General features: G+C 41.1%; 1 protein-coding gene across 6 annotated transcripts in view; it reads right to left on the bottom strand.

Moving 5' to 3' along the window:
• The window catches only part of LOC144276727 (uncharacterized), a 300,539-nt gene that overhangs the window by 89,482 nt on the left and 188,827 nt on the right, over positions 1-22,230 (bottom strand). The window contains exon 6 of one of the 6 annotated variants that reach the window (XM_077837012.1): positions 14,926-15,066. The exons of the other annotated variants lie outside the window; for them this stretch is intronic. Coding sequence (XP_077693138.1) covers positions 14,931-15,066 — 136 coding nt within the window. The 3' untranslated portion in view covers positions 14,926-14,930. The remainder of the gene's footprint in view (positions 1-14,925; positions 15,067-22,230) is intronic. 6 annotated transcript variants of the gene reach the window in all.

Genomic DNA, 22,230 nt, shown 5'->3' on the forward strand with positions numbered 1-22,230 from the left:
AGGGGCCCACTCTTGCAAGTCCTTAGAGACATAAGTAACTTTACTCATGTGAGTAAAGCTACTAAAATACATACAAACGGAAACAGAGAAAAATAATTTCCTCTTATCTCTTTCTATACAATTGTTTTAGGTGTTCTTTGTAATAATTGATCAAAATATTTTAGACTGAAGTGTGGTTTTTCAAGCTGACCGTGTTCCTTTAAACGTAAAATGTCTGTCTGCCTGTCTCCCAGGGGACAGAGTTGTCAGACATTCAGATCCTAAAGTGATGACACAGTATAAACACCTAGAGATCAATTAATTCAAGGCGAGCACTTTACAGACTGAAAGCACATGGTTTTACCCTCTGTTTTGGAAACATAACAGGCACATTCATTTTCACCATATAACTTTGTGTATTGTTGTAGTTTAGTATATATAAAAGTATTTCAGCACCAGACAAGCCTCACAGTGATAGACATGGATTACAGCCAGACAGCATTTCAGTACAACATATTATCCTTTATAAACATTAATCACCAAGAAAACCTCAAATTATAAAAATAAATGTATGGAGGAAAATAAAGGTTAGTTCATATTTCAGAGACATGTGGCATGCTTTTCTCTCGGTTCTATTTATTTTAGTAAAATGCTCAGATTCCACACTGATGAGTGCAGTATTAGAACTTGGGTAGACGGAAGAGTGATTTAGATAAACTCTCTCCAAAAAAGGCCCAAAAAGAATTTGAAGCACTAGCAAAAGACACGAAAACTAGTAACAAAAATGTGTTTAAGTACATCAGAAGCAGGAAGCCTGCCAAACAATCAGAGGGGATAATCGAGCTGCTAAAGGAGCAATCAAGGAAGACAAAGCCATTGCAGAGAAGCTAAATGAGAGATACCCTCACCTGAGCCATTCTTTTTAGGTGACACATCTGAGGAACTGTCCTGGACAGAGACGTTAATAGACATTGTTTTCGGAACAAAATAACAAATTAAACAGTAATAAGTCACCAGGACCAGATGGTGTTCACCCAAGAGTTCTGAAGGAACTCAAATATGGAATTGTAGAACTAATAATTGGAATATGTAACCTACCACTTAAATCAGCGACTGTTGGAAGACAGGATCCTGTGCTAGATGGACGATTGGTCTGACCCAGCACGGCCATGCTTATGTTCCTACATTTGTGTGGCACAGTTGGGAATACAACCAGTATCTTTCAACTCATAGTTGCTAGCGATATCCCCCAGATGGTGCTGTCTCTCTGAATAGCTGGGTCACAGCAAGAAGATCAAAAGCAGCCTTCCACTATTGCAACTCAAGCATGTGTAACATTTGTGTGTGCAGGAGCTTGTGCACCTGCATTAGGTTTCCAGTACATTGCTGGGTAACAGCATTTAAGAATCTCCTTGGTACCTCTCTGCACCAGAAACTCTCACGATGCAATTCCCCAGTCACTATAACCGATTTCAAATGGTGCTAGAAAATAGTATTGACTCTGAACACCAAAAGAAATCAGTCATCCTTTGAAGGGGTTATTGGGAAACGCTGCGAAGAAGAAAAAACCAAGTCTAGTATATTTATAGCCATTGATTAATCATCACACCACTACTGTCATTAGACAAATATTATACACATTATTATTGATGTCTAAATGGAGTCACAAAGATGTTTGGGTGCAAATTTTCAGAAGTACTCAGTGTGTGTGCCTCAAATTTTGTATAACTAACTTTAGCCATCTCAGCCAAAATCCTTCAACGCCGGGTGCCAAAATTAAGCACCGTAATCCATATTTAGCCAACTAAATGAGTGACCTAGTTTTCATAGATACTAATACCGGCAGCCTCCATTGACTACGATGGGAACTGTGGGTGCTCAGAACCTATGAAAATCAGAGCACAGGTGGCTAAAGGCTCAAAAATTAAGCTTCCTCCCACCCCCAAATGAGACAACACGTGAATATTTGCATCACAGTCCACAGTGGATCAGCAGTAGAGCTGGGAACAGCATCTAGATCTACAGAATCCCATATTACATACACAACGTCAGTTCAATCTCTTCAATAAATAAGAGACAGATTATTTTACAAGGGCAGAGTAAGAGCTAATAAATTAAACAGTATCCAGGGAGTTCTGGCAATGTGCTCATTGCCATAAAGAACATGGAACAGATGAGGCCCGTCCTGAAGAGTTTACAATCTACGATAACATTGGATGTATACTATCATAGCAGAAACAACAGTGACAAGTTATGTCTAGTATGCTGTGTCGTAATTCCACATGTCCCATTTTCACCTCTTGTAAACAACATTCCTGCCTCCAAGAGTTCACAGTACAAACATTACAAATATGCTGTTGCTCAATATCGTGATAGTGCAATTTTTTTCTGTGGAATTACAAACTGGGATTGTGCTCGCTTGGTTCAGTTTAACCCTAGATGCTGCAGTCACAGGCGGGTGGGATACAGACAATACACGCAGATCTAGCAGTTATATCCTATATTGAAAGCATGTGTCAGAGGCCTTGATCTTCTTTTCCATATGCCATCAAGATTTCCCAGAATTCAATTCCTTCGCTGACGGAAGGGCAGCCATTCTTCCTCCAAGAACACTGATTTCAAATGGTGCTAGACACTGAGTAGTTAAATCTAAACCACCATATGAAACCAGCTTCCTGAGGGAGCTTCAGAGAGTTTTCTATCTTAGATGAGACTTCCTGTTACTACAGTGAACTTGATATGACCTAGAAAACAGGCACGTACAATTTGTTTTGCATTTATTTCCTTTACATTAAAGAAATGGCGATTTTTAATATTACTTCCTCGTTCTGGATTGAGCCATACAATGCAGAATTTTTATGTCCCATTTATACTGTTACCAATGCAAACAAGAATCACTGATAGCAAAATGAATGACCATGCTGCAGGATTCCATTACTCAAGACCTGTGAATGTCTACCAGAATCTCATTATTTGCTTGATTAATACTGAAAGACTGATCTATAGCCTCGCCCCATTATTTTCCTCTTCTCCTCATTCTTTCTGCAATCCACTTGCCCGGAGCTTCATTATCACTAAATGTGTTAATGAGACTGGCATTACTGCAGATCTTCACCATGGGGGTGGCAAACGTGTGAACCTAAAGGTGTGGCATATCTCCTGTCAGAGGCTGAGTTCACTCAATTCCCAATGGCTCCACAGGCAATAGTAACAGCGGGAGCACCAGTGTGGACTCAGTGCAGCATATTAATCACTGTATTGTCTAGATTTGCTTTAAACAGAGTGATATGACAGAATCCAGAGACAGGATTACACTAGTGCTCTCACCATTGCTAGAGCTGAACCAGCCTTAGCAGTGGTAGGAATTTTTAAGGAAAAAAGTGTAGGGAAAAGCCTGACACCAGAACACGGCTTTTGCCAGCTGGGCTCAAGCAGGGGTCCTGAGAAGCATGGGCAGGGGTTTTTTCTTAGAACAGTGCTAGACAAACTGTGTTACAGATTACTTACTCCCTTAGAGTTGATCCAAATTTTGTCCATCTGACCCAGTTAGAACAAACTTGTTTGAATTATGTCCATATAGCAGCTTTATGCACAACACAACCATGCACTGATCACATATGTGTATCCACACAGACCACGCTTCCTATGTTTGTACTGCTGCGTTCTTGGAACAGCTGGGCAGCTGTTTCATAATGCGTCAGCAAAGGAATAAGTTACCCAGAGGACATGCACACAGTGTGACAACAGCACCATGTGGGGCAATGTTTGGCTGGTTTGTGACCAGGCACAGGTAGTTCAGAGGAAGGAGGACTGGCCAAACAGGTCATGCAGGCAGGCACAGTTAAGAGTCCCATCTGCACAGCAAAACAACTGGTGTTAACAAGCAAGACAACAATGCACCAGTCTAGGCCTCTTGCAAGTGTGCAACATAGTCTGTCACCCTGGGTACTAAAAGAATGATAAACCCTAGCTTACGCACAGCCACACACCATGTTTAGAGCAAACCATGCCACTACCTGGTTATCAACCCGGTGAAAAGGCACAATTTTAGTACAAGGTTTGCAGACAAAAAAGTGCCTGTTCATAAAAATCAGGGAACCCATAACGTAACTTTGCGAGGAACAACTGCGTTTACACATGGTTACAGATTGCTCCCAGGGTTCTGCTCCTACCGTGTGTACAGGGCCTGGATACAAAATGCTAACGGTTAACACAGTTTAAATACAGTGATTTTACCCTGTAGACAGGTGTTCTCAAAGCATGTTACAGAGCCTTGGGCTTTGCCAAGCTATGGCACGATTCATGAAAAGAGCTAAAACAGCATTTGGTCCCTTCTATGCTGTAACACTGAACTGAGTTTTAACTGCGTCTGGCAGTACCGGGCTGTAACCAGGTCTCACAACACAGCACTTTCATAGTGTGGAAGGGACATAAGTATGGACAGGATCTACAGTGGACCAACCCAGGGCCTCACAGAGACAATCCAAGGCCTTCAGACAAAAGTCTCTCTTCACACTGGTCAGGAAACCATGCTAAAAATCTAGTTAGTTACATATGTGCTGTAACTAGCATGATTCTGCACCTAGTATGGACAGATCCTAAGGGGCTTTCAGAGTTAGCAGCCGTGTTAGTCTGTATTCGCAAAAAGAAAAGGAGGACTTGTGGCACCTTAGAGACTAACAAATTTATTTGAGCATAAGCTTTCATGAGCTACAGCTCACTTCATTGGATGCATTCACTGGAAAATACAGTGGGGAGATTTATATACATAGAGAACATGAAACAATGGGTGTTACCATACACACTGTAACGAGAGTGATCATTTAAGGTGAGCTATTTAAGGCGCGACCTTTTGTAGTGAAAATCAAGGTGGGCCATTTCCAGCAGTTGACAAGAACGTCTGAGGAACAGTGGGCGGTGAAGAGGGAGAATAAACAATGCATCCGATGAAGTGAGCTGTAGCTCACGAAAGCTTATCCTCAAATAAATATGTTAGTCCCTAAGGTGCCACAAGTCCTCCTTTTCTTCATGGGGAAATAGTTTTACTTTGTGTAATGACCCATCCACTCCCAGTCTCTATTCAAGCCTAAGTTAATTGTATCCAGTTTGCAAATTAATTCCAATTCAGAGTCTCTCGTTGGAGTCTGTTTTTGGTTTTTTTGTTGAAGAATTGCACAAGCTCCTAAGAGGGGTAATCCTTAAAGATGGAACACCTTGCCATCCACCTCACCATTCAAGATGAATTCCGAAAGACCTGGGAGAAGAGCGTAGATCGTATGTCAACAGAACCACACTGTGTTGTAAGGAAAGGCCAGGAGTGTAACATGATTATGACACTGTCCCATCTTGTCCATGCAGGCAAATCCAAGTCAATATGGTGTCATACACAGTAAAATGTTGATGGGGCTTAAAAGAGGAGGCTCACTTCATATAGTTGAGCTTATCAGTAAGTGTAACCCACAGAGAAAGTGTTATTCAGACAGCAGGATTTGGGTGTTATTCTGTTAAGTTAATTTACACAGGCAAACATAGTTATTCGAAGAAAAAAAAAATCTTTCAAGTGTTGTAATAGTAACTCTGAATATTTCCAGAGCATTGATAATGAAAAACATTCTCAAATAAAGGCTGTAAATTAAAATATGTAATAAAAGTACAGAACAATTATCATGAGATAATCGGAGAGAAGAGATACTGGCCCATGATATGCTCTAATAGCTAGACCTTTTCGTTTCCTATATGCCCTTAAATGTCTTTTTAACCTCTGACAAATATTCTCTTGCTGTTTTCCTGGATTTGATGCTGTGAAAGGAGGCAAGTCATTTCCTGATAGACTGGGGGTTAGCTCCTCTCAGCTTACATGGACGCTTAGTGCAAGGACTTAAAAGCAGTTGTTTGGGAGTCAGAAGAGGGAGAGCTCACACCCAGGATTCACAGAACTAGGTAAAGCCTCAAGATGGGGAGCCTTCCCGGTTATGTTTTTTCTTCGTGTAAACACTATTCTTTAATCTTCAAGAGTAAATGCGAAGAAGGAGATTTGCTGACGTAGGCCCTGTTCTTAAAAGATATCAGCACATACATAACTTTATTTGTCTTGTGGGATTACTCACATGAGTAAAATTATATACATGCTCAACTCAATCCAGGATTAGGGCCTAAAACTGCTGTGTTTTTGTTGCTGAAAAATTCCACCAATTTACATGTGATTAGATAACTGAATAGCCAGTTAGAAGCATTCAAGGTCTCTATAGTTAGGCATTCCTTCTCCCCCTTGTAAAAGAATGCCTGTGGTAAAAAGTTCAAAATAAAATGTGAACCATCAGTTTATTTTTGCTAATGCAAACAACAATTGTGTGCATTATAAAACGTGACTCCAAGATTAATCATAGAGAACTTTGACTGGTAGTGACTTGGAAAGTTTTTCCAAAAGGAGTAACATTTCCATATTGGAAATTCCTAAAAAATTAGTTTTATTACTTCCTTTTCATACGCTTCCCTAATAGGAGATGTGTAAATGTACTTTGCTGGAGCTTTACGTATGACAGCTTTAGTGGATCCACCCATGAGATTGTGAAAGAACAAGTCAGCCTATAATTTTCAGACAATAGCCTGTAAGTACTTTATGTCAGACAAATTGTTCAAATTATTTTAACTTTTTTTTTTTACTTCAATTTTGTTTGAAAAGTGGAGCTGGTGAAAGATGTCAGATTGACAACCCTGGAGAAGTCCTCTATTCACAGAACAGATACAACATAGGAAGTGATAGTGTGAGTTTTCCACACAATGCCCCACCAGTATATCTCATCCTTGACCTGCAGACAGAACCCCTATGCTCTTAGGCCTTATCTACACTACAGGGGAAATTCGATCTAAGCTATGCAATTTGAGTTACGTGAATAATGTAACTCAAATCAATGTAGCTTAGATCTACTTACCGCGGGATCCACACTACGCGATGTCAATGAGAGATGCTCTCCTGTCGACTCCCCCTACCCTTCTCGATCGGGTGGAGTACAGGAGTCGACGGGAGAGCGATCGGAAGTCGATTTAGCGGGTCTTCACTCGACATGCTAAATCGACTGCCAATGCATCAAGTAACTGCTCATCGATCCCCCGGTAAGTGTAGACAAGCCATCAGTCTCCTGGGCCATTGTGAACATGGCCCTCCACTGAAATACCAATTAGTGCTAACTGGAGTGTTTGTTCTGTGATGGTGATCTGTCCACTATGACACAAACTGAGACCATGGAGTCATTTCACAAAAACCTTCTGACACGAACAATTCTCAGTAACTTCGTATTTGGTTTGGATTCAAACCACTGGAGGAAAAAGGTTACATATCTCTTTATCAGTTCCCTGAGCCATCCATTCCCATCACTTTCACCACCACTTGCTTAATACCCTCTGATTAATAAGGAAGCTCACCAACTGTGCGAACCGTTATTATTTTTCCTCCAGTCAGAAAACAAGTGTGACGCAGTATTTTTAATTTGCTGGGCTAAGTGAGCATTTACAGGGGAACATTCGGTTCTTAATATGGGGGCAAGACTTTTATGATTCATGGGGTGAGGCACTCACACAGCCACCTTACCTCTCACCAGGATGACGTATCTGTTGCTGGTGAGGTACTTCTGAGAAAACTGAGACAAAGCTTAGTCTTCCCCCTTTAAAATAAGTAAAGAAATAAATCATGGCAATACAAATTACAGTGGCAGGTGAAACAATTTCACTCAGTTAGGCCCAAATTGTACAGCCACTCCTCAGGCAAGTCACTGGGAATGCAACTAGAGTAAGGATGAGAGTTTCATTTCACAATGAACTGAGCATCTTCAACTTCCATGAAAGCCAAGTGGCCAAATCAGGCTTTCACTACTCAGGCATTACTTAGTCCTTACTTAAAGCCAAATTTGCCAGGTTTGGGTCCTAAGACTTTCCTTTGTATTTACTACTGAACAATTCTACTATCTTACAGGTGGTTACATAAGTTAATTAGGGTAAACAGCAAGAAGCAATCAAGACCTCCACAGCTAGCACCAGGAGAACAGGGTTTGGGTGTATATAAATAGTCAGAAAGAAAAATGTGTTTTGGTAACAAAGCTGAAAGTCATTTTCTGGGATTAGAATGACATGATAAACCATAAAAAGAACAGGAGGACTTGTGGCACCTTAGAGACGAATAAATTTATTTAAGCATAAGCTTTCGTGAGCTACAGCTCACTTCATCGGATGCATGCAGTGGAAAATACAGTGGGGAGACTTTATATACACATACAACATGAAACAATGGGTGTTACCAAACACCATCTGCTCAAGAAACTCCCTGAAAAAGCACAAGAACAAATCCGCACAGACACACCCCTGGAACCCCAAGCAGGGGTATTCTATCTGCTACCCAAGATCCATAAACCTGGAAATCCTGGACGCCCCATCATCTCAGGCATTGGCACCCTGACAGCAGGATTGTCTGGCTATGTAGACTCCCTCCTCATGCACTACACTACCAGCACTCCCAGCTACCTTCGAGACACCACTGACTTCCTGAGGAAACTACAATCCATCGGTGATCTTCCTGATAACACCTTCCTGGCCACTATGGATGTAGAAGCCCTCTACACCAACATTCCACACAAAGATGGACTACAAGCCGTCAGGAACAGTATCCCCGATAATGTCATGGCAAACCTGGTAGCTGAACTTTGTGACTTTGTCCTCACCCATAACTATTTCACATTTGGGGACAATGTATACCTTCAAATCAGCGGCACTGCTATGGGTACCCGCGTGGCCCCACAGTATGCCAACATTTTTATGGCTGACTTAGAACAACGCTTCCTCAGCTCTTGTCCCCTGATGCCCCTACTCTACTTGCGCTACATTGATGACATCTTCATCATCTGGACCCATGGAAAAGAAGCCCTTGAGGAATTCCACCATGATTTCAACAATTTCCATCCCACCACCAACCTCAGCCTGGACCAGTCCACACAAGAGATCCACTTCCTGAACACTACAGTGCTAATAAGTAATGGTCACATAAACACCACCCTATACCGGAAACCTACTGACTGCTATACTTACCTACATGCCTCCAGCTTTCATCCAGAACACACCACACTATCCATTGTCTACAGCCAAGCTCTATGATACAACCGCATTTGCTCCAACCCCTCAGACAGAGACAAACACCTACAAGATCTCTATCAAGAGTTCTTACAACTACAATACCCACCTGCTGAAGTGAAGAAACAGATTGACAGAGCCAGAAGAGTACCCAGAAGGTACCTACTACAGGACAGACTCAACAAAGAAAATAACAGAATGCCATTAGCCATCACCTTCAGCTCCCAACTAAAACCTCTCCAATGCATCATCAAGGATCTACAACCTATTCTGAAGGATGACACTCTCACAGATCTTGGGAGACAGGCCTGTCCTTGCTTACAGACAGCCCCCCAACCTGAAGCAAATACTCACCAGCAACCACACACCACACAACAAAATCACTAACCCAGGAACCTATCCTTGCAACAAAGCCTGTTGCCAACTGTGTCCACATATCTGTTCAGGAGACACCATCATAGGACCTCATCACATCAGCCACACTATCAGAGGCTCGTTCACCTGCACATCTACCAATTGATATATGTCATCATGTGCCAGCAATGCCCCTCTGCCATGTACATTGGCCAAACCAGACAGTCTCTATGTAAAAGAATAAATGGACACAAATCAGACGTCAAGAATTATAACATTCAAAAACCAGTCAGAGAACACTTCAATCTCTCTGGTCACGGCTGTTACTCTGAGACCTAAAAGTTGCAATTTTTCAACAAAAAAACTTCAGAAACAGACTCCAAGGAGAGACTGCTGAATTGGAATTAATTTGCAAACTGGATACAATTAACTTAAGCTTGAATAAGGACCAGGAGTGGATGGGTCATTACACAAAGTAAAACTATTTCCCCATGTTTATTTCTCCCCCTACCGTTCCTCACACGTTCTTGTCAACTGCTGGAAAGGGCCCACCTTGATTATCAGTATAAAAAGGGTTTTTTTTCTCTCCTGCTGGTAATAACTCACCTTACCTGATCTCTCTCGTTACAGTGTGTATGCTAACACTCATTGTTTCATATTCTCTGTGTATATAAAATCTCCCTACTGTTTTTTCCACTGCATTCATCCGATGAAGTGAGCTGTAGCTCACAAAAGCTTATGCTCAAATAAATCTGTTCGTCTCTAAGGTGCCACAAGTACTCCTTTTCTTTTTGCGGATACAGACTAACACGGCTGCTACTCTGAAACCTGTCATGATAAACCATGTTAAACATTTCTCGACTAATACAATCTCCTTGCCTCTCATGTCCTGCCTGTAAATTTACAAAACAGTTATCAGTTAAGGAGTCTGAGAAATGTTTAGGAACCAGCAAAACCTTGTTTCCAAGAAATAGCCCTACATTATGGGCCCAGGTTTTCCCCTAATCAAACTTCCAATTTACCTGTTATGTAAACACAGCATATATGGATTTCAGGACTGCAAAAGAGTCTCAGAACATTTAACCCAACAGGCCTGATTGTAAAAAGCTGCTAATTATTCAAAATATTATTCAAACTGACATCAAAAGGAGCAGCAGGTACGCAGCACAAATGAAAATTGGTTTCCAATGTGTACAATTTTCTCTGTGCGTTTCTGGAACAATTCATTACTGACATCAAGGTTCAATCTCAGCATTCCGAAAGTATCTAAAGCTGATTGAGCTTTTATTCTTGTTTGTGGTGTCAGCTGAAATGCAGCTTCATAACCCTCTTTCCCCCCAGTGGTCACATACAGAATGTAACAATTTTAGCTGTTACGTCTGTGTTTTGAATATAAAATGGGGAGGGTTTATTTGGGTGTGAAATGGAGATACAGGATTTTAGACCATGTTTACTGCTTCTCTTTGGACCCCATGGTCCCCAACCTATGAATAATTAACACTGGTGACTGGAAAGTCGGAGAGTTTGCCATTGCTCTTTCAACTGGGGATATGTGGCGTCTGCACATCCAATTGTGAAAGAAGTAGCTGGTTTGGCACACAACCTACGGATCTCAGAGGACTTGTCTGAGGCATGGGTCACTGGTGCAGCTGACCCGTGCCTGTTCATTGGCTCCCATCCCCATATAACCTAGTAGAAGTATCGCTGTGTAAGCAGACTGTAGCATTTGGCACTGACAAGAGTCCTTTTGAGAGATAAGATGACTTGGATTTACTCTGGGCCATGTTTTCTGAAGCCTAATCAGGAAAGTAGAGACCCTAAAAAAAAGGCTTATTTGTTTCAGCAGGTTCTAGGTAGTAAAAAATTGATTTAGCTGTCCTCAAAACAGAGTCCTTAACAAATGGATTATGTGTTACTGAAAACCCATTTACATTCTGAAGGGGAAAAAAAGATGATTTGCGCTGAGATCCAAATTCAAACATTACAACCACAACTATGATTGCAAGAAATAACATTCCATACTTCCATAACTCTGTCGAAGCATTAGCTAGTTAAGCCCTGCAACACTCTTGGGGACTAAGTATTACTCTTTCAGTTTTATAACTGGGGAAAAATGAGACAGAGAATGGTGAAGTAGTATAACAAGGCCAAACAACAAGTCATTGGAAGACCCAGGAAGGGGTACTGAAGCAGTAAAGGTGCCATGGGCTTCCTGGTCCCCTCACCTTGTATCACTATCTATCTAGGTTCTCATAGCACACATATTGTCACAATATCTGACCACTTTGCTGTCAAATGCACTCTCTGGTGAGCTGAAGGAGCCATGCTGATGGTTTCTGGAGGGCACTGTAATTAGCACCGCTTGGCTGGACAGAGGGTCACTGAGACAAGTGTTGTTAGAGTGGGAATGGCAAATGCAGGGTACTGGAGATCCTGGAAGATTCCCTGAAAAAACAGTGGCAGTTCCTTTCTAATGCTTCCTAAGGCTCAACAGTAAAACAATTCTTCACAACAGCACTCAATACAGAGATAAAACGGCCATGCTGTTACCTTGTACCTGTTACCTTGTACACTTGTACCTTACCCATCTCTTAATTACTGCACCAATAAAATTCTCACTGACACCTCCACTCCCATAAATATTCTGAGGTCTCCTATTAAGGACTGGGCACAAACCAATGACCATTTAAAAATTTGATTCCTCTTTATTTTAAAAAACTTCCTTAAACAAAAAGCTATTGACATGTAAAGTTTGGTGCGTCTCATTTTAGAAACTGTGCTGCAAGTGGGACCATCCTCCAAGTTTTAAAATGAGAACAGACTCCAGTGCTAAAACAATACCCATGTCATTGAACACTCAAGAACCGCACCCACTGGGCAGTGGATTGGATTGCATCCACTAGTGCCTTTACTCCGTAACTCAAAGCATGGACTCTTAATTGTTTGGCACCTCTCCATTACCTATCGTGCTATCACTAACACTGCTAAATAAACAGCCATCCTAATTTTTCTGCCAGAGATAGTTAAAGATGACCTGCAAAGAAAAAAAATACCCTTGTGCACCGTTTTCGTGTGGTTTTGAGGGTGGGTAAGGAAGGCCTGCAAGATTTTTTCCTCCGCCATAGGAAAAAAAGTTTGTATATTTTCTTCATTTTTTATTCTTAGAAATTCAGGGCATGACTACTTTGGCAGACTCTATGACTGCAGAACTAGTAAAATGATACCTTTCAGTCTGTTGTGATGTTAAACAAGTAAGAGAGCAGGAGAGATTTTATTCTGATGTTAAATAGATGTTAATAAAAACAAATATATTGAAAGTCCAATGGCTGCCAAACACTTTGGAGAAAGGATCTCTTCATTAAAAGATTCCAACACTCCCATCTCTTCTATGAGCTGTGTGATAACTCACAAGGTAGGCAAAGAAAAAAAATCAGAAAAATGCCTTTTAACCCACCCCCCAAAAAAAACACCTTTCAATTGTTCTTCAGTACTCAACAGAGAAGCAAAGAAAGGGCACAAGCCCAATTTTTAAAAGTCATATGCTTCCCCTCTCACTACGCAGCACAGGGTCAAACACAAGGAACACCAGACCTATTCAAACGATCTACTTTCTATTTGGAAACAAAATCCATACAGAGGCTATGCTCTTCTGATTCTCAAGAATAACCAACTATTTACCTTTCAGTTTGTAGCAATTTGTGGACAGGTTTCCCCTCCGTGCAATGTGCTCTCCTTTGGCACACTCAGGATATTTACACAAGATTGGCACCTGGAATTTGCATAAGGGATTATTCAAATGAATGCCTGTAGCTTTCACTCTAACTTTCTCCACCATAAAAGCAGAAAAAACCACATTCCCACCCTATATTTCTACCTGATCTCTTCCTTTATTCCCAAATCAGGAAGCCTGCCAGTGCCTCTTTGATATTCTGTATCTCAGAACATAGGGTGAGGCACATCCTCTGATAATCACACTTGTTTTTCTTGGAGATCAGAATACATAGATCCATCAAACATATATATATCCTCAGCTCAGACATTCTTGCCTCTTTGGGTTAGGTCAATCTGTGACGTCCAAATCACAGAATGACAATTGAACAGCTTGGTTATTCTGGTTTGTTATTTTGGTTTTGAAGGCAATGGGGCACCAGCTGTACCACAGGAGAACAGGACTGTCAGACACACAGATGAACACCATTTATTGGGGAAGAGTCAACATGGTTTTTGTAAAGGGAAATCAGGCCTCGCATATTTACTAGAATTCTTTGAGGGGGTCAACAAGCATGTGGACAAGGGGGATCCAGTCGATATAGTGTATTTAGATTTTCAGAAAGCCTTCGACAAGATCCCTCACTAAAGGCTCTTAAGCAAAGTAAGCTGTCATGAGATAAGAGGAAAGTTCCTCTCATGGATCAGTAACTGGTTAAAAGTTAGGAAACAAAGGGTAGGAATAAATGGTCAGTTTTCAGAATGGAGAGAGGTAAATAGTGGTGTCCCCCAGGGGTCTGTTCTGGGACCTGTACTGTTCAATGTACTAATAAATGATCTGGTAAAAAGGGTAAACAGTGAGGTGGCAAAATTTGCAGATGATACAAAACTACTCAAGATAGTTAAATCAAAAGCAGACTGCAAAAATTACAAAGGGACCTCACAAGACTGGGTGATTGGGCAACAAAATGGCAGATGAAATTCAGTATCGATAAATGCAAAGTAATGCACAATGGAAAACATAATCCCAACACTACATATAAAACGATGGGCTCTAAATAAGCTGTTACAACTCAAGAAAGAGATCTTGGGAGTCATTGTCGATAATTCTCTGAAAACATCCACTGAACGTGCAGCGGCAGCCAAAAAAGCTAACAGAATGTTGGGAATCATTAGGAAAGGGATAGATAATAGGACAGAAAATATCATATTGCCTCTATATAAATCCACGGTATGCCCACTTCTTGAATACCGTGTGCAGATGTGGTCGCCCCATCTCAAAAAAGATATATTGGAACTGGAAAAGGTACAGAGAAAGGCAACAAAAATGAGTAGGGGTATGGAACAGCTTCCATATGAGAAGAAATTATTAATAAGACTGGGACTATTCATCTTGGAAAAAAGAGATGACTAAGGGGAGATATGATAGCGGTCTATAAAATCATGACTGGTGTGGAGAAAGTAAATAAAGAAGTGCTCTCATAACATAAGAACTAGGGGTCACCAAATGAAATTAATATGCAGCAGTTTTAAAACAAACTAAAGGAAGTATTTCTTCAAGCAATGCACAGTCAACCTCTGTAAATCTTTGACAGAGGATGTTGTGAAGGCCAAGACTATAACAGGGTTCAAAAAAGAACTAGATAAGTTCATGGAGGATAGGTCCATCAATGGCTATTAGCCAGGATGGGCAGGGATGGTGTCCCTAGCCTCTGTTTGCCAGAAGCTGGGAATGGGCGACAGGGGGATGGGTCACTTAATGATTACCTGTTCTATTCATTCCCTCTGAAGCACCTGGCATTGACCACTGTTGGAAGACAGGATACTGAGCTAGATGGATCTTTGGTCTGACCCAGTATGGCAATTCTTAAGTTCTTATCACACCAAGGGTCCATCAAATCTGTAATCCTGTAATAAACAGAGGGAGATGGAAAATACACTTCTGTTCAATGCTGTACATGGGAGAAAGATTCCTTCTTATCCCCTAGACCAAGTAGAGGAAGTCTTGAAGCACAAGATTTCATTATCTCATCTCAACATGCATATAACTATAAATGCTATTGGTTATTGTTATCCAGTATTTTAATATCTGGCTAGTGTATCTGACTAATGCTGCTACACAAAATAAATCATATTAATAAAAACAGACTCCATAATACAATAATGCTCACTGATGCTAACACCCACCATGCAAGTTTTAGATCTGATCAAATTAGTATAACGTGATGTTCCACACAATAAATACAATGAGATTAAAGATGGGCGAGATGATTGTTGAATACTGAGTAAAATACCCTCTCTTGCAGAATATTTTCTGCTTTACTCAGACACTTTAGGTGGGTTAATTTCAGGGTTTTCGCTAGTCGCCAAATATGGCCCTACCTATCACAACAGAAAATACATTTGAAATGAATGCTACATAATCAAAGTCAGCATGTCATGGTCTGAGCATGGAATCCAGGAAATCTTGAGTTCTAACCCAAAATCAGCCACTGATTTACTCTGCAGCATTTACCACACATATCTGTGCCTATTAAAGCTGCTGGAAACCTTTTCACTGACTTTAGTGGGAGAAAGATTTGGCCTTTATTGTCTCTGTATCTGAGTTTCGTTACCTGTAAAAGGAGGATACTAACTTACTTTCCAGGGCATTTTGTGAAGTTTGGTTAATATAACACACTGAAAATATAAAAGTGTTACAGAGTAATGTAATACGATATTGCAAAATGAGGATATACATTTGTATGGTGAGCCTTTAGGGAGAGTTGGAGTAGGCAGCAGAGAATTTATAATGCTGAAAGCTATGGCGAACAGCTGAGATTTATTACATTTAGAAATGAAATTGCATATTTTTGCAGATTGCTAAAGGCCTGATTCAATTCCCACCGAAGTTAATGGGAACTGGACTGTGTCCTCATTAAGGTAACACTGTGAGCTCAGTTTGAAGAACAGGCTGTCGAAAGAGGCAACTCTGCACATAAAATGGACAGTTCTGACCGAAGTGCTCACTGACATGAGCAAGTGAATGATTTATCGGCACAATTCAGGCCAAGTCGTTTGAAAATTTGGCCCAGCCATACTTACTAAAAAAATAAAGATTAACTGTCAAGTTTTTCACTTCTAGGTAACTTAAATATAGCACGTATATAGGTTTGCAAATAAAGGCGTGAATCTGCAATAGGTAACAAGTGCACAGCTATTAACAGACTGTGGCACTACAGTGTTAGACAGTCAGCATTTGCAGGTTCCTTTAATCACATACCTATCAGATGGTGGATGGCATACAGTAATTTTTTCACTACACTACATCTCAGTAGCAGTTCTGACAATTTCAGCTGGTGCTTCCTCTCGGAGGAAAAATAGTGAAGAATTCACATCCAGTGAAAAAGGAAAACAAACAGCACGGTGACAGTACTAGCAGAATAAACTGAGTTCAACTTTTATGTGAAAATTAAATAAGCTTTGTTAAACATTAACAGAGGCTGAAAAGTATCTCCTCTGCTGGCACAAAATATATATATATATATATATATCCGGGGCTTCAAAAGTTCACATTGTCAGATAGTGAACAGTTTTGTTGACTGCATGACTCAGCAAACACTGCTACATTGAACGATGACAACGTATTGAGTGTTAAATACAATGAGATCAGAAGCCCGCAGAGTTCAATCAGGTGACTTGTCAGCTGGCGTAAACAGAGTTTATTATATAAGAGTTCTAGAGAATGTTTTCAATAAAAAGGAAGATATTGGGTTTTTTGATATTCCAGTGCATTCTGAGTGAAAGGGCCTCACAAGAAGAGCCTGCCGCAGCATGCCATGGGCAGTTGGAAAGCTTGTGACATTGTCCCTTTCTCCCTTGCCCCTCCCTTCTGGATGTGTGTTTTGGTAGAGAGAAAACAGGGAGATTCTTCAGAGCCCTAGACTCTCCCTCCTCTTTACCCCACACTCTTTTCCCCTTTCACTCTTCACAAACCTGACAGGCCTAGGCCTAGCAGACTATCACTTTGATTCCTGGAGCCTGTGCAACTTGTCAGAAAGGTTCTAGCCTTGGGCAGAGATGGTACCTGCAGCACAATGCACTCTCTCCCTGAAGGGCTCTCCTAGCCCATTCCAGCCCGAGGGAAATGGAGCATGTGTGTTAAACTAGGGGTCCTCCACATGGTGGAGCGCAGTCTGCTAGGCCAGGCCTAGTATCAAGCACTCAATACATATTTGTCTCTCTCCATTATTGGTAACAACTTGGAAAGAAACCCTTCCCTAATTTATCTTTTTACACGTGGACTATGGAGTCTTGCACCTCTGTAGTAGGTTGCTGGTTTCAATCCAGCCCCAGTAACTACCTTCTGGAGTTTCTCAGGTACTGTGTGAGATGGAATAATACAACGACAATTTATTTTACACGTAAATTTCCTCGGAGCATTGCATAGCCCTAAAACCAACACAATAATATAAATGTCAAGTTCTTTTACTAAACCAAGTTACTTTAGAGATGTTTGTCCCTCTTCACTCAGTCTCGTTTTTCTACCCACCCTTCAGCATTATTTGTCTTTACCCAGGAAAAGTTATAGTTTAAATCTGAAATATTTATTAGGGCATGAATTTTTTACAGCAAAAAGAAAAAGGGACAAACAGACAGATGACTTATGACTTGGAAACTTTTTAAGACATGGCTTCGCAAATGATGTTCTTCCCTCATATGGCAACTGGGTGCTGACCATGGCCAAATCGTAACAGGCCAACTTCTGCTCTCAGTTGAAACCAGTGGAACTGCACAAGTGTAAGTGACAGCAATACCTGGCTTGTATTATATGCCTGGCCTTGCATCAGTTACTCATGTGAGCAGGTTTAACTGTATCTAAGGCAGATTTGCAAATGTTCTTACAATTAAAAGCAACATCAGATCCAAAATGTTTTAGTGACACAATAAACAAATGGGACACACTGAACTAGCAGTATGAACTATGGCTGTTGATAGCACATTATGGGATAGAAATGTACAGTTCAGCATGTGAGACCTGCAGGGAAGAAGATCACCCTGGTCTACAACACTTCCTACCAGCCAGGGTACATTACACCAAAGGTGTAGGTAAAGGTGGCGGTGAGGGGTTGGGAGATATACTTATCAAGAATAAAGGATCATAGGATGTCTGGCAACTAGTGTACAGTTTGGGATCTTAATTGCATTATGCTATATACACTGCACTGCCTCGGCTTCTCCTGTAATGAAAGCCTCATCGTAACCGTCACTTTCTTTCTATTTGAATTACACCCCTTATTCCAAAGATCTCTAAGCACCTCACAAACATTAACTACCTCTTCTGAGGTAGATATTTAATACAGTTAATTTACATATTTAATTATATAATTATACATAAATAATAATAAAATACTTTGCACATATATAGCACAGTCCAGTTGAGGATCTCAAAGCACTTTACAGTGAATGAAAATTAATGAATCAAGCCTCCCAGCCCATGTGTGGGGTAAGTAAATATTTGCCCCAGAGAGGATAAGGTGCTCATTTTCAGAGGTGCTAATAACTTGCAGTTATTTCAATTACAACACTAGGTGCCCAGCCACACCTTAACTATACTGCCCAATGAACCAAAAGTGAGACAGTAGCACAGACAGAAATAAAACTCATAAGTTCTGATACCCAGTTCACCGCACTGACCACGACATGCACTGCTTCCTTTTTCTAGTGTCTCCCTCTTAGTTTTTTAGATCCAGCATAATCAGTGATGCTGTTCACATCACTCCTACCGTCAAAATACCTTTATCAATCCATGGCAGGTCCAGTTCAAACTCCTCGCTTTATATTCAACACTTTTTATAGTGTATGTAGCAAGAATGCCGTATTTTTGTCTCAGGCATTGGGTCCTACATCCAAGGGCAAAGATCCAACACAAAGACATAAGCTAACATCAGTGCTTTTGAAAGCAGAAATTCAAAACCACATCAGCACCATAAATTTACAGGATGAAGGTGAACTCCAAATTCAAGGGGCACAAGTGCCACAGCTGTGCACCTCTCAGACATAAGTTTAAAAGCCAGAAGCTTTGCAGCGTTACCCTTGGATTTCCCTGAAAAACTGGTAACTTCCTGGACTGAAGCTGAGAAAGAAAAAAAAAGAATGATTTTAACAATGCCAAAGGTAATTTCTGTAATTTACATGGTAGAGGGAAAAAGGATTCACGCTATACAGCATGGAAATAGAACAAAGTTTTAGTAGGGTAAATTCAGGACATATTGTACACAGCAATAACACCCTTAGAGTGCCTTGTTAATTTCAGTTTTTAATGATTATATCAAACTTTTGAAGTGTATTATGCTGGACACATTTTTTCCCATCCTCTCCTGGGTGATCTGCACTGCAGGCAAAAGAAACCCAATAACTAATACCAGCATGGTAGTACAGTAGAACAGTAGAGTTACAAACTGACCAGTCAACCACACAGCTCATTTGGAATCAGAAGTATACAGTTAGGCAGCAGCAAAGACAAAAGAAAAAAAAGAAAAGAAAAGAAAAGAAAAGCAAATACAGTACAGTACTGTGTTAAACATAAATTACTAAAAAATAAAGGTTTCAGAGCAGCAGCCGTGTTAGTCTGTATCCGCAAAAAGAAAAGGAGGACTTGTGGCACCTTAGAGACTAACAAATTTATTTGAGCATGAGCTTTCGTGGGCTACAGCTCACTTCATCGCACGTAAAAAATTCATTACAATCTTCATACCACACAGACTATGCTGACAGCTTGTGCCACACACTCTCAAGGAATGCATCCGATGAAGTGAGCTGTAGCTCACGAAAGCTTATGCTCAAATAAATTGGTTAGTCTCTAAGGTGCCACAAGTCCTCTTTTTTTAAAAAAAATAAAGGGAAAGTTTAAAAAAAAGATTTGACAAGGCCAGGAGACTTTCTGTGCTTGTTTCATTTAAATTAAGATGGTTGAAAGCAGCATCTTTCTTCTGCATAATAAAGTTCCAAAGCTGTTTTAAGCCAATGTTCAGTGGTAAACTTTTGAAAGAACAACCATAACGATTTGTTCAGAGTTACGAACGTTTCAGAGTTGCGAACAACTTCCATTCCTGAGGTGTTCGTAACTCTGAGGTTCTACTGTAATAATGTTGGGGATTTGGGTATGAAATGCACCTAGTTTGTGTTTGTGTATTACAGAAGCCCTCTGTTTACATTCCACGGTAAAGCTCCAACACGTAACGGCAGCATATCTGTTTTCCAGTCCCAAAAAACTTGCAACAGGCTTCCAGCATACAGGGAAGTTGTGTGTATGCTGCACAGAGGTGGACATAGTGTACCAGATGTGAATTACAAGTGCAAAGGATACATTGTTGCAAACTTCTAAAAGAATCTGCATGCTCAAGCAGCAGTGGAAAGTTTAAAATGCGGGTCATGCAGCTGAGGGTAGGTTTAAAGATGTGCGAACCAGCTGAATAAAAAAAACATTGCCCTTCCTCCCCCAACAAATCTTTACACCAAAATTGAACTGAATCTTTCTGACCCCTTCTCTCTCTCCTGCCTTGGAGTCCCCCCCCGTCTCTCACCCACCCTGTGGCATAAGCTCCCGAAAATCCTTTATCTTGTTTTATCTTTCGTGGGTGGGAGACTTGTCCTCAGATCCTACCTCTTCAGGAAATGTCTGGCTCACCCACTCTCTCATATCATTTTTGAGGGAAACAGGGAGAAGGGATTTGGTAGAAGGTGCTGGCCCAATCAATTATTTCCCCTGAAATCCAAGATGCCGAAAAGGGCTGTCATGGGAGCAGTGGGGGTACGGGGGGGGGTATTTAAAACAGATCCTGACTCTTGCACAAGTCAGACTTTGTCCCTTCCTAGTCACCAGGGACTCCTGAGTAATGGCCTTTGGGTAATTCATTGTTTTTTAGGAAACTACTTTTTCTTGCCAGTTTTTAAGCCCAGCAGAATATTCTAGATCCGCAGTGACAGGGCATGAGTAATCGTTCCCTCATTAAACTACTAAGAGAGTCATAAAACAAAACAAATTGTTCACCTCCCCAGTGTTTTTCCTTTTTGCTTTCCCTTTCCAAGTCCTGTAGTGCTCACAAACATCCAAAGTATCCAAGTGACGTAACCTTTAGTCAGTACCCTAAAGGAAACAACATGTCCTTCACATGTTGCTCAATTCTCTGATATGCTCTTGCAGTCATTAAAACAACAAGGAGTCTGGAGGCACCTTACAGACTAACAGATTTATTTGGGCATAAGCTTTCCAGAGTAAAAAAACACTTCTTCAGATGCATTTTGTTGTTCTTGTGGATACAGACTAACACGGCTACCCCCTGATTCTTGCAGTCATTGATTTTTGATGGAGGGTGGTTTGAGTTGTTTTTTTAATCGAGAGCCAGACCTTCCTGAGTGAAATGTGTGCATTCAAAATCAGACGTGAAGAGCTCACCTGGGCTGTGGACTGTGCTGTGCTGGCTGCTGTCCTGCAATTCTAGGTATACCTGTGGTCTTCATGCAGAATACTTTACAAAGCCACCAGCCTGAGTAGCTGGGTGCACTGGGGAGATCTGTGGAGATGTGTAGGACAAGAAAGAATCTGCCCTCTACCCGCGGGCAGTGCTCTGTGGATACCACTGCACCCTCAGTACAGCAATACCCTCTGCTGCTAAAGCATGCCCCTCTGTAGGAAACAACGTCCAGAGGATCCGTCCTGCCCACAAGTTTCCTGGAGGCTGGGGCACAGCTTTGTTCCTCTTCTTTGTGTAAGTTCCCAGCATCCTCCCTCACCACCTGCACTGTGGAACTGTGCGGTTCCATTTTTGTCAGGGTCCTCTGTGCCTTTACAGTGGGATAGGTAGCTTTCCCCTCTTGATATCTGGGAATCAAGCTGTCTGATAGATTTTTTTGAACCATGAAAGTATCTCTTTGAAAAGCCACATTTTCAACAGCAGCCTCTAAGAATGCAGGCACAAGTCTCAGCCCTGAGTTTTTGCCCACAAGAAAGCAGTTTGTTCTCACAGTGCTGTTTTTTTGTAAGCACAAGAACCCAGACACCTGGCACTGTACCCACAATTTCAGAGACCA

The sequence above is a fragment of the Eretmochelys imbricata genome, chromosome 1 (assembly GCF_965152235.1).
Source record: "Eretmochelys imbricata isolate rEreImb1 chromosome 1, rEreImb1.hap1, whole genome shotgun sequence".
NCBI lineage: Eukaryota > Metazoa > Chordata > Testudines > Cheloniidae > Eretmochelys > Eretmochelys imbricata.